This window comes from Lynx canadensis, chromosome D2, assembly GCF_007474595.2.
Source record: "Lynx canadensis isolate LIC74 chromosome D2, mLynCan4.pri.v2, whole genome shotgun sequence".
Taxonomy (NCBI): Eukaryota; Metazoa; Chordata; class Mammalia; order Carnivora; family Felidae; genus Lynx; species Lynx canadensis.
In genome coordinates, this window is record NC_044313.2 from 31776494 (window position 1) to 31788502 (window position 12009).

Genomic DNA, 12009 nt, shown 5'->3' on the forward strand with positions numbered 1-12009 from the left:
TTTTAATGTTTATTTTATTTTTGAGACAGAGAGAGACAGAGCGTGAGCAGGGGAGGGGCAGAGAGAGAGGGAGACACAGAATCCAAAGCAGGCTCCAGGCTCCAAGCTGTCAGCACAGAGCCCGACATGGGGCTCGAACCCACAAACCATGAGATCGTGACCTGAGCTGAAGTCGGATGCTTAACCGACTGAGCCACCCAGACGCCCCCAAAGTATCATTTCTTTATTCAGATTTTACATGAGTACATCAGTAACACTATCTCCTAAAGTGTTCTTCCTAAGAAAAATTAATTCATGATTTCTATCAAGGAGAAAAACTTCTGTGTCTCTCCTTTCCCAGCACATAAACAGTATTTAAGAGAGGCCTAACATTGGTGACATCTTGAGAATAAAGGTCAGGCCTTTTGAAATTAGAACACAAGTCACTTCTTAGGAAGGTTTTCTTCTTTAAGGCAGATTAAAGGTTCAAATGGAAAAGTTGTTCAGTATTCAGTAACTGGCTTTAGTTGCTTTGTACAGCTGTATTTTTATCATATTTTCTTCATTTAGTTTTTGCTCTTTAGTTAATGAAACTGACTTGGGATTAGCAAAAGTGTAGTCCTAAACTTGTAAATGTGATACTAATTAGTTATATGATGTTGGACAAATTATTTAACATCTTTGTTCTCTATTTTAATGTGTAAAATGGGGAAAATAGGGGCATCTTTCTGGGTCAGTCAGTTGGGTATCCGACATCGGCTCAAGTCATGATCTCACGGTTTGTGGGTTCGAGCCCCACGTTGTGCTCTGTGCTGACATCTCAGAGCCTGAAGGAGCTCTGTGTCTCCCCCTCTCTCTGCCCCCCCTCCCACCCCCACTCACGCTCTGTCTCTCTCTCAAAAATAAAATAAACAGTAAAAAAATTTTTTTAATGGGGAAAATAAAAGCATCTGTTTTAATAAAATTTTGAGAGGATTAAATATTCATGTAAAGACTTTAGTTTGCCTAGCACAGAGTATGTGCTTAATAAGTGTTAGCTAATACAATCAGAAAAGATGGTGAGATCATGTTAGGGATTGATCTGTTAAGGCTTTAGCTGAAGATTAGAGGGTTTGAGAAAGGATTTGAGTAGTTTTGAAGGATAAGTAGAAATTGACAAAGTGGAGAGAAGGAGGGCATTATAGATTTGGGGGAATGGCATGAGAAACAAGGTGGAGAAGAAAAGGAAGGGAAGACAATATTATAAACCATTTGGGCTGGAGGGGATGGGTCAGAAATTTAGTATAACTGAAACTCTTCCGAGAACTGGAAAATGAATAGAACGGTGAGGTGAAGAATGCAGGTGGTCTGGATTGGCCTCCTCTCGCTTGGCTACTTCCCAGGTAGGCCTCACAGAAGGGACTACTGCTGCCATGCTTAAGGGTCCCCTGGTCCCCTGCTATGCTTCCTTGCTTTTTCTCCCCTTCTCCTGGTTACACTCAGCAGGTAAGTTGCAAATCTCTGTCTTTCTCAGTGTCATTGGCCTACTCATAGTTTTTCCAAAGAAAGGATTTAAAATGAGCTTGCTAGGACTTCATGGAATGTTTTGAAAGTGAATTAGGTTAGCCTTTTGGCCAGAGTAGAGAGAAGAGCCTTCCCTCTGTTGCTTTCTGCTCATGGATTGGCGTAGCTCAGGGACTTTCTCAGCAGCTTTAGGGAAAGGAAAAGTGTTTTTTCTCTTAAAAAACATTGTGTAAAGTCTTCCTTTTGATAGTTTCTAATTTCAAGATATTTTTAAGGCACATTTTCTCTCTTGAAAAAGAACTCTTGTCTTGACCTTGTCTTGGGAGCACTTACTCTCAGGGGTAATCAAGAACTGCAAAGAAAAGTAACATTTTAATTAAGTTAATTATATTGATCATGGTCTGCATAAGGAGTGATGTAAAGGAAAAGAAGCATTTTTGCATTAATCTTTAGCCTAACCACACCCCCCGTATGTGTGTGTGTGAAGGTGTGTATATATTACACATCTATATATATTTCTAATTATTATTTCAGTCCTCTTCCCAGAAGGGTTACAGAACGGTGTACGTTTTGTTACAGTGCAATTTCCATCATGTGGCCACAACTGTACTGCCCCATTCAGGTTTCATGAATGATTAAAATAAGTGACTTCGGAATGTGTCGTTGAACACACGCTGTGACCCTTCAGTTATTTTATGTTTCAGTTTGTATAAAAAAAAGAATGCCCTTTTTAAATAAGTATTTAAGTTCAAATTTTTGTCTATTTTTAAAGGAATTATGAGTATTGGAATTGATAGAAAAAATATTTTTGTGCTTATTTTCCCAAGTAACATTTAAACATTTCTGCAGACTCGGCAGGATTAATGACAAGGTCCTCATTGATAGGTCCTCTTGTTCAGCATTCTAATCTTAAATAGATGTATTTTGTTACCTTCCCTTTTTCTCTAAAAGGGAACTATTGCAATCAGTGCACATATCAGTCAGTACGCATACTTCAAACTTTTTTTTAGTAAGTTGCTAATGAACTTTACATTTCAGCATTTTTTCTGTGTTTTTTTTCATTGTTTTCCCGTTGTATTTATTAAATACTTTTTGTGTAGATTATACTATGCAGAGAGGTTTCTGCCAAGTGAGCAGGTTTCAATTCTAATACCAGCTATGGTCAGTTGATCATTGATTGGTTTAGCGCACTGTTTTGAGAATTCTTATGCTATAACCGTCTCTGTAAAGGAGTGCCTTGATTGATTAGTGCTGTGTGACCATGAGCATCAGATGAAGAGTGGTGGTGTAATAGCTTTGTCAGCTGAATGGGGATGTATGGATATATTCAGACCTTTGATTCCTTCCTTCATACGTGAAGATTATCTATAGTTGTTTTTCTGAGTTCACTTGAAATGGTTTATGATTTTCTATATTGTTAGAGAATTTTCTTCTCTGCCAAAGCAGAATTAATGATTCCTTTGTTGCTGCTATGATAGCCCTTTATTACCTTAGTTTTAACGCTATTTCTTCATCATTAATCATTTACTTGTCTTCCACTATAGATTGTGAACTTAACGGAAAGGACAGTATTTTATTTATCTGTACATTGACCCTTGAACAACACAGGTTTGAACTGCGTAGTTCTGCTTACATGCAGATTTTTTTCCGTAAATACAGTGCAGTATGACAAATGTACTTTGTCTTCCTTACAATTTTCTTAACATTTTCTCTTCTCTAACTTACTTTATTGTAAGAATACAGTATATAATACATATAACATACAAAAATGTGTTAATCGATTGTTTATGTTGTTGGTAAGGCTTCTGATCAACAAGGCTATTCGCAGTTAAGTTTTGGGGTAGTCAAAAGTTACGTATGGATTTTTGACTGCATGATGGGTTGGTGACCCTAACCCTGCATTGTTCAAGGGTCAACTGTGTGTCCTTAACACCTAACACTATGCTTGGTACGTGTCTCATGTATTCAAAAAATAAGATAGTTTATTATTTTCTTAATGACCTAAACGATGTTTTATATGACATTGAGACCTTTATTATATTTGAAGATGAGGTGATTATATCTAACTCCTAGGATGCTGGTGGTGTGAATCAAAAGGAAGATGTAGATGCTTTGGGTAAGAGTAGACAAGTCAGTGTGGTTTTGGAATGCAGAGAGACTTGGGGTTTGAGTTTCCATGTGCGAGTGAATGGTGATACCATTAGAAAAACAAAGATGAAAGGGTAGATTTGGGTGGCATGAGTTTGTTTTTGGAGAGGTTGGATTTTGATTAAAAAAATGTTTTTATATTAGTTTTAGAGGTAAGAATTTGGTAGTTGGTTAGTTGGTTAGCTTTCTCTAGTACATGCTCCTTAGCACTCTACTTTATTATAATTACTTGTTCAGTGTCCATCTTTCCCTTTAGGCTCTGAGCTCCAGTAGGGCAGGGAACCTGTCTTGTTAACAGCTGTATCCTCAGCTATAAACACAATTATTGGATGTAGCAGGCACTCGGTAAATAATTGATCAGTGATTTAATGTCTGCACTGTTAGTTGTCTTAAATTGTATCCTATCTTGTCTTCAGTTTATGTTGCTATGGGTAATTGCTTTTCATAGAATCATTGGAATTTTAAACTTAAGATTTTAGAAATCTTTGGCACATTCCCCAATTGGACCCTGGAAAGGTGGAGTCACCTACCCACAGTCATTGGACCACACTCCAGATTTAGCTACAGATGGTATTTACTGATGGCGAGAATCATTGTTACTTATCCAAAGAAGTATGCTACAGTACATGTCTTTCAGGCTAGTAAAGGGGGAAGATAGAATGATGGCTTGAGTGGACTGTGGAGATTTCCATAGCATGGGTTTCTCTTCCTCTTGTTTAGTCATTTCTAGTACCTTGACCAATGGCCATGGAAAAGATCAGAAAGGAGATGAAATTTTATTTGCGCTTGCTGGCAACATTAGATTTTTTAGTTTCTAATGATTAGCATGAGTTTCTGGGTAAGCTATTGATTTTCTTTCCTCCTTCCTTGTCCGTGTTAGCATGGTGAATAATACTGGTTCTGCGTTCACCATTATTTGATGTGCTGTTGAACTCTTATGTGCTATTGGACTTTGTTTAAACAATACCTTCTGTAAAACAAAGTTTAGAAAAGATGGATCTGCCTGAGATCACAATCAGAAGATATAATTTTAAAATTCAACAAGTGTCTTTGTAAGGTATGGACATTGATCATCAGATTAAAATAAAATAAACCTCCAGTATTTTATAGCTTCCCAAACACAGTACACTTTTGTTTAGATCATATAACAAATACTCCCTTAATTTAAATTAGATTAAAAAATTTATAATTTGGTTTTTTTTTGTTTGTTTGTTTCAGTATCATGATAAAGAGGAAGTTGTCTTATGGATGAATACTGTTGGGCCCTACCATAATCGCCAAGAGACATATAAGTACTTTTCACTTCCATTTTGTGTGGGGTCAAAAAAAAGTATCAGTCATTACCATGAAACTCTGGGAGAAGCACTTCAAGGAGTTGAATTGGAATTTAGTGGTCTGGATATTAAATTCAAAGGTAAGTAAACCTTAATAGTCCTTATAGTACAAGTCAGATTATAGACTAGGGTTTCTCAGTTTTGACACTATTGACATTGGGGCCAGATATTCTTTTTTGTGGGGGGCTGTCCTGTACTTTGTAGGATGTTTAGCAAAGTTCTTGGCTTCTACCCAGTAAGTGCCAGTAGCACCTTCCAGTTGTGACAGTCCAGCCTGTCATCAGACATTGCTGATTGACCTTAGAGAACCACTGCTTTAAACTCTAAAAAATGTTTTAATCTGTAAGTTAAGTTACATTGAGAAAAGTATGTTAGTAAGTAACAAAGGTTTATTTTGAATATTTGTAAAATAATAAAGTAAATATTTGTTAAAATTTTATTTCCCTAACCTATTTCTTCCTGAAAAGTGATTTCTAGTAAACCTTCTAGTTATTGGACATATGTGGTTAGGGAAGGCTGTCAGGAGATTTCATAATTTCTGGAGGTGCAGGAATGTCATGGGTATATGGATATTTAAAATTCTGTGTAAAGCCTCAAATTCAGACCTGTACCATTGGCTCAGAATGTATTTATCAGTGGGTGTTAATTTACTCTTTCAATTCTTGTAAGATAGTGTGGTTTTAAATTTTAGGTCAAAGACTTGTTAAAATTGGAAAAAAATCCTTATCTATTTATTATGCAGGTATCTATTTTATCAGGCCCTTTGAGTTTAAAGTGTTTAAACTTCTAATTTTTCTCTGTGAAATTAGCCAGAGAGTATATTTTCTCCTGCATAGACATTTTTAACCCAGTGAACAGAAGCTTGAGTAATTGAGTTTTTACAGGATCTTTGATTAGGTGTCCTGATTTTTGAATAGAGCTTGGATCTTGTAATCAGGAACTCTGAATTTTAATCCTGTTTTTTACTGCATTGATTTTACTGAAGCTCTTTACTCTAATTGTGACTTCATTGTCTACAAGTGTAAAATGAACCGTAATTGCTGCTATTTTTGCACTTTTGAGAAACGGATGTGAATTGAGATTTTTAAAGATAATGTTTAATTTTGACTAGTTAAATTTCATTCTTGTTTTCAGAATATTTTTTGTTATTGTTGAAAATAGGTGTACATATTTGTATTCTTCTCCCCACCCTTTCCCCACACTGTGTTGTTTGGGGCTTAATTATAAAATTAAGTTGTAAATTTAAACCACAGTGACCTGCCTGTAATTTTATAAATTATTGTAAACATGCCCTAAGGCTTGAGTTTTAATTTAATCAGGCAACTTAACTACTTAATTGCAAGTAAGGAGAAAACTTGGACTGGCATGTGGGATCTTTGAGAACATCAATCCTACATTTATTCACATAACTTTCTCCTTTTACATATTTGGTGCACATTTCTAGTGTACCAAGGAGGAACCAGAGAGAGAGAATAGGCAAAAACTCTGAGTCCTGCTTTGTTGCCGTGGACATATTTGATCACTTTTTGAAGTCCTCACCCTGTTTACTAAAGAAGAGTAATCTTTCAGCTATTTTCACTTGTCCTCTTTTATTCGTTCCTTGAGGCTGAAATGGGTAGATTGTTTAGATAGAGGGGAACGTTTTCGTGGGCTGTAAAAGTGGGCTTTATTTTCCTTTCGGACTAAGCACCTTTTGATGAAAAGCACAAGGATTGGCCAGGTGTTATTCCCGGAGAGTTGGCGGTTCCTTGGAGTCTTCTCAGCTCTGCACCTCCAACGCAGGCGGATGTGCTGCTAAGGGAGCTGCTAAATTAAGTGGTCCCAATGAAAAAGTAAATGCTGATTAGATTTCTCTTTTGCTTGCCCTGTTCAAAGACATAGTTGATCATGCTTTGAGAAATGTTTTACTAGGTTTCCTGGTTGTTATTTATAGTGTCATAGAATTTTAAAGGTTGGATGCGCCTTAGAGATTGTCATCTGATTTCCCCTTAGTGAAGCCCAGAGATGAAATGATTTGCCCAAGGCGTATCATGGCATACTAATAATGCCACGGAAACTCGAGCCTTCTGTCCCTATGTGAATTAGAGAAACATTTATATTGTTAATCTTTTTATCTCTCAAGTATTCGATTTTTAAAGGTTCTTGTAAAGGCGTATTCAAATAAGAACATAAAGTTTTGGAAATATTTCAAAACTAGAAAATACTGTATATATATATACACACACACACACATGCACACACAGATAAATATACATGCCTTTTTAAAAATTTAGTAGATTCTGCCAGGTTAAATGAATTGGTATTATCTCATAAAGGTCACTAAATTGACCTTTAGGGAACGAGTGACAGTCTTAAGTCTAATGTAGGATGCCTCTCACTTGAGATTTTATGTACAGCTTTTTTTTTTCCTCCTAATAATGTAATATACTACCATTAGACAAAATACTAAACCAAGAACATTTAAATAAGATTAAAAATAGAAGGGCAGAATTAAGTTGGGTATCTTTGAACCAGGCCTGAATGCATTACCCTATGATTTTAGAGGGTACCTCTTGGAACCCTGCCATTGCAGAATAGAGAAAACATGTGCTTTAGAGTCAGAGAGACTTGATGCATCCCAGTGCCACCTCTGCCTACCTGTTTAGTCATGGACAAGTTATTCTTACACTTTGAATCTCATTTTCCTCATCTGTGAAATGAAGGAAATGATATCTACTTGACAGAATTGTTTGATTTAAATGAGGTAGTTTGTGTACAGCATTTATCAAAGTTCCTGATACATAGTTTACATTTTAAAAATGGCCATTGATAGGAATACTAATCACACATAGTGTGGGTCTGTAGTTCCAACTTAATTTTGTATTAGCAATTATGAAATGTTAAATTAGTTTATTGATTATAGGGTTTGATTTATCCTCAAACTATTGTACTAGCTTGCTAAGTAGTTTAGTTCGTTCTGCTAGGGCAGGGACAGTGGCATTCTTGTTCACTCTTGCATCCTTAGCTATTAAGACATTGTAAGCTCTTTTTTTTTTTTTAAGTTTATTTATTTTGAGAGAGAGAGAGAGAGAGAGAGCACTTGTGAGTGGGGGAGGGGCAGATAGGAGAGAGAGAATCCCAAGCAGGCTCTGTGCTATTAGTGCAGAGCCTGACGTCGGGTTTGATCTCACGAATTATGAGACCATGACTTGAGCCAAAATCAAGAGTCAGATGCTTAACTGAGCCACCCAGGCGTTCCCTATCTGTTCTTTTAAAATAAATTTGTTTTAAATGTTTATTTTTGAGAGAGAGAGAGAGACAGAGAGAGACAGAGTGAGAGTGGGGGAGGTGTAGAGAGAAAGGGAGACATAGAATCGGAAGCAAGCTCTAGTCTCTGAGCTGTCAGCACGGAGCCGGACGTGGGGCTCAAACCCACAAGCTGTGAGATCATGACCTGAGCCAAAGTCGGATGCTTAACGGACTGAGCCACCCAGGCACCCCTGTGCCTATCTGTTCTTTATGATAATTGGTTCTACTATGATCTTTAGATGATCTGGAATAGTAATTCCTAACCAGGGGAGGTCACTGTCCACTCCCCTTCTCCCTCATTTGAGAATTCTTACAGCATAATGAAGGATATTGTTGAAAAATTGATGGCTTCTAGAGGATTCTTTCCTCCCATTTGTTTTATTGATCTTCTTTTGAATTTTCTTTTTCTTGAATATCCCAACTTAACAGAGGGATGAAATTATAAAAGAAATATAAGTATTTCTTTTGCTTCTCTAGAGTGAAATGATAAGAGAACTACAGATAAAGGGAAATGCCAAAGGCTACTCTGAGTCTTATGTATTTCTAATTCAGTGATTCTCAGTCTTGACAGTTTTCATCCTCAATGTTATGAGGTGTATATCCTTGTTTTTCAGATGAGGAGGTTGGGGCCCAGAGGTTGGGTAACTTGTCCAAGGGTTCACAGATGCAAAGTGGCAGGGTAAGGATTTGAACCTAGGGAACGCAGGGCTAGAGTTTGAGCTTTTAACCACAGTGCAGTATGTCCTTCCGGATACCTCTCTGGGTGGTAAGGGCCTGATTGCCAAAGACTGGGGAAAAGTCTGGAAAAGTGGCAGGTCCTTTCATTCTGCCTAAAGATTTTTACTTAAGTTAATCCCCCCACCCTGTTTTCAGTCCGTGGATTCTACTCTCCCTAATTGTGCACCCTTTTTGTTGGAGTTCTCTAGGGGAAGGTGCCTCTGGTCTACTGGAGGGGGGGATTGAGGTTATTCATCTAGCTTTGTGGTGAGTGGAAAAGGGAACTTGGGCATCTAAGCCTTCCATAAACATATTTTTATACAGTTCCTCTATGTGTTCAGCCCTAGATCCTGTCCCCTAATTTTTGACGTGTGTGGTGCCTTTCAAGTCCTGAGAATCTCAAGTGTCTCTTGTGTTCTGTGACACCAACCCCCTTTCTTCTGTTATGGTTTCTTCTGCTTTGTTAGTCATTTACCATCTTCTGTTAATTTTCAGTGTTCCAAAAATGCTTTGAAATCTTACTGTCCTCTTTTTGTCCTTGTGTACCTACATCCTTTTTATTCCTTTATTGACATTTTAATGGAGTTTCAGGAGGGAAAGGACACATATTTGTGGTTAATCTGCCTTGTTTAATTGGAAGTCTGGGAACTTAATGCCATATTTTGTCCTGTTGGTTTCAACCAGAGTGTTTTAGCCAGACCAAATAATTTGAATCTTGTACTGAATCTTGTATTTAGGTATTTTGAATTCTTCGTGTTAGCAATTCCTTAAACCTTGTGCTGACTGCAAATTTGAATAGCCTGGGCTTTTTATAAGTTCCTTTTCAAACCATTGATAACATTGTTCTACTCCAGATTGATATCTTTTTTTTTTTTTTTTCAAAAGAATGTATGTATATTTTTTTTCTGATTTTGACAATGATATAGGATCGGTGTACAAAATTGAGAAACTACAGAGAAATATAAAGAAGCAAATAAAAAAAAATCACCTGGATATAATTATCATTAACATTTTCTTCCATCTTTCTTTCTTTGCATTCACCCACATTATTTAGAATTTTAAAAAATTGGGTTCCTGTTATATATATGATTTCAAAAAATTGTGCAACATATAGTGTTTATTATGTGTCAGATACATAATATTTTTAACTTACTGTTAATAAGTTATGTATAGTTTTTACTCTTCTTTTTTTTCTTTTTTTTAATATTTATTTTGAGAGAGAGAGAGAAAAAAAAAGTGAGTGGGGGAGGGGCACAGAGAGAGCATCTCAAGCAGGTTCCACACAGTCAGTGCAGAGCCTGACCTGGGGCTCAGTCTCATGAACTATGAGATCATGACCTGAGCCGAGATCAAGAGTCAGATGCTTAACTAACTGAGCCACCTGGGTGCCCCTGTTAATTACTTTTTTAAAAATGTGTTTATGTTGTATTCTATAACTTGGATATTGTAATTTTCCCCATTTCCCGATGATAAGGTATTCTGATTGTTTTCTTTCTTTTTTTCCTTTACTTCTCTTCCTCCCTTCCTTTCTGTTTTCTTTCTTCCTTGCTTGCTTTTTTTTTTTTTAAATGTTTTATTTTTGAGAGAGCACAAGTGGGGAAGGGGCAGAGAGAGAGGGAGACAGAAGATCCAAAGTAGGCTCTGTGCTGACAGCAATGAGCCTGATATAGGGCTCAAATTCACGAACTGCTAGATCATGACCTGAGTGAAAGACACACTAACAACTGAGCCATCCAGGTGCCCCCCCTCCTTGCTTTTTTTGATTTTTTTTTTCTATTAGAAATAATAATGCATTTGGCTACCCTAGCACTTAAGTATTTTAATGCGTCTCTGAATCTTTTATTAAGGTAAATTCTTAGAATTACTGAATCAAAGGATATAAACATTTTTAAGGCCTTTCTCTCTCTCTCTCTCTCTCTCTCTCTCTGTTTCTTTTTGTTTTAGAGAGAGAGAGAGATCATATGAGAAGGGGAGAGGGGCAGAGAGGGGGATGAGAGAGAATCTGAAGCAGGCTCCACGCTCAGTGCGGAGCCTAACATAAGGGTCTCAATCCCATGACCCAGGATTATGACCTGAGCTGAAATCAAGAGTCGGATGCTCAACTGATTGAGCCACCCAGGAGCCCCAAAGGCAAATCTTGATATATGTTGCCAATTAGTCATCTAGGAAAAAATTGTACAGTTTACATTCCAGATAGTTTGGTCAGTTAATCAATACTTTTAATATATATATGCTTTAATATATAATATAATGCTTTCGATATATATATTGATTAACTGTGACTATACCAGTTTTTCCAGATCTTTTTTTTTCTTCATTCAGCAGATTTTGAGTGTTTAGTGCTTTCCAGCACTACAGTAGGCTCTGGGTGTACAAAGTTGAACCAGAAACTTTGGCTTCAGGGGTCCATGGGTTTTCTGAAATTGTACATTTAGTTTTGTGTGAATGTGCATTTTGGGGGGACAAAGGAGACACCACTTTCATTGGATTCTCAAATGGATATGTGGCCCAAGGAAACACTGTGAATATATTGACACTTTTAATTCTTAAAACAACTCTGGAAAAGAGATAGCATAGATGTTATCTCTGTCTTACCGGTGAGGGATCTAAGGTTTGCAAAGGTTGAATGACTGGCTTTTATTCACATAGCTAGTCAATAGTAGAACCCAGACTAAAACTCAAGTTTCTGTCTGTAAATTTGTCTATGGTGACTTCATGAAAAACTGCCAAGTGCTGCTGAATTTGAGTTAGAGCATTTGTGATTTCCAGTTAAGTAATGCTATCAAAAGAGAAAGCTAATAAAGCTAGGCATGATAGGTTCCTAGAGAACTCAAATAGTTTCCATATTCTTTTGGCAATGTTTTCATTGTCCATTCAGTTATTAGTTTGGGGTGTTGTTGTGAATTGATGACAGATATACTGGTATGTAGTTTCCAGAATCTACCCGTGCTGTCTGCTTGAAAAGTCAGTATTAACATTACCACTTTATAACTTTGCTTTTGTTCCCCCCATCCCCGCCATATAATGTGTGTTTACATTG

General features: G+C 36.9%; 1 protein-coding gene across 1 annotated transcript in view; it reads left to right on the forward strand.

Moving 5' to 3' along the window:
• Positions 1–12009, forward strand: part of TM9SF3 (transmembrane 9 superfamily member 3) — a 69016-nt gene that overhangs the window by 5942 nt on the left and 51065 nt on the right. The window contains exon 2 of the mRNA XM_030334135.1: positions 4849–5044. Within this exon, the coding sequence (XP_030189995.1) occupies positions 4849–5044 (196 nt within the window). The remainder of the gene's footprint in view (positions 1–4848; positions 5045–12009) is intronic.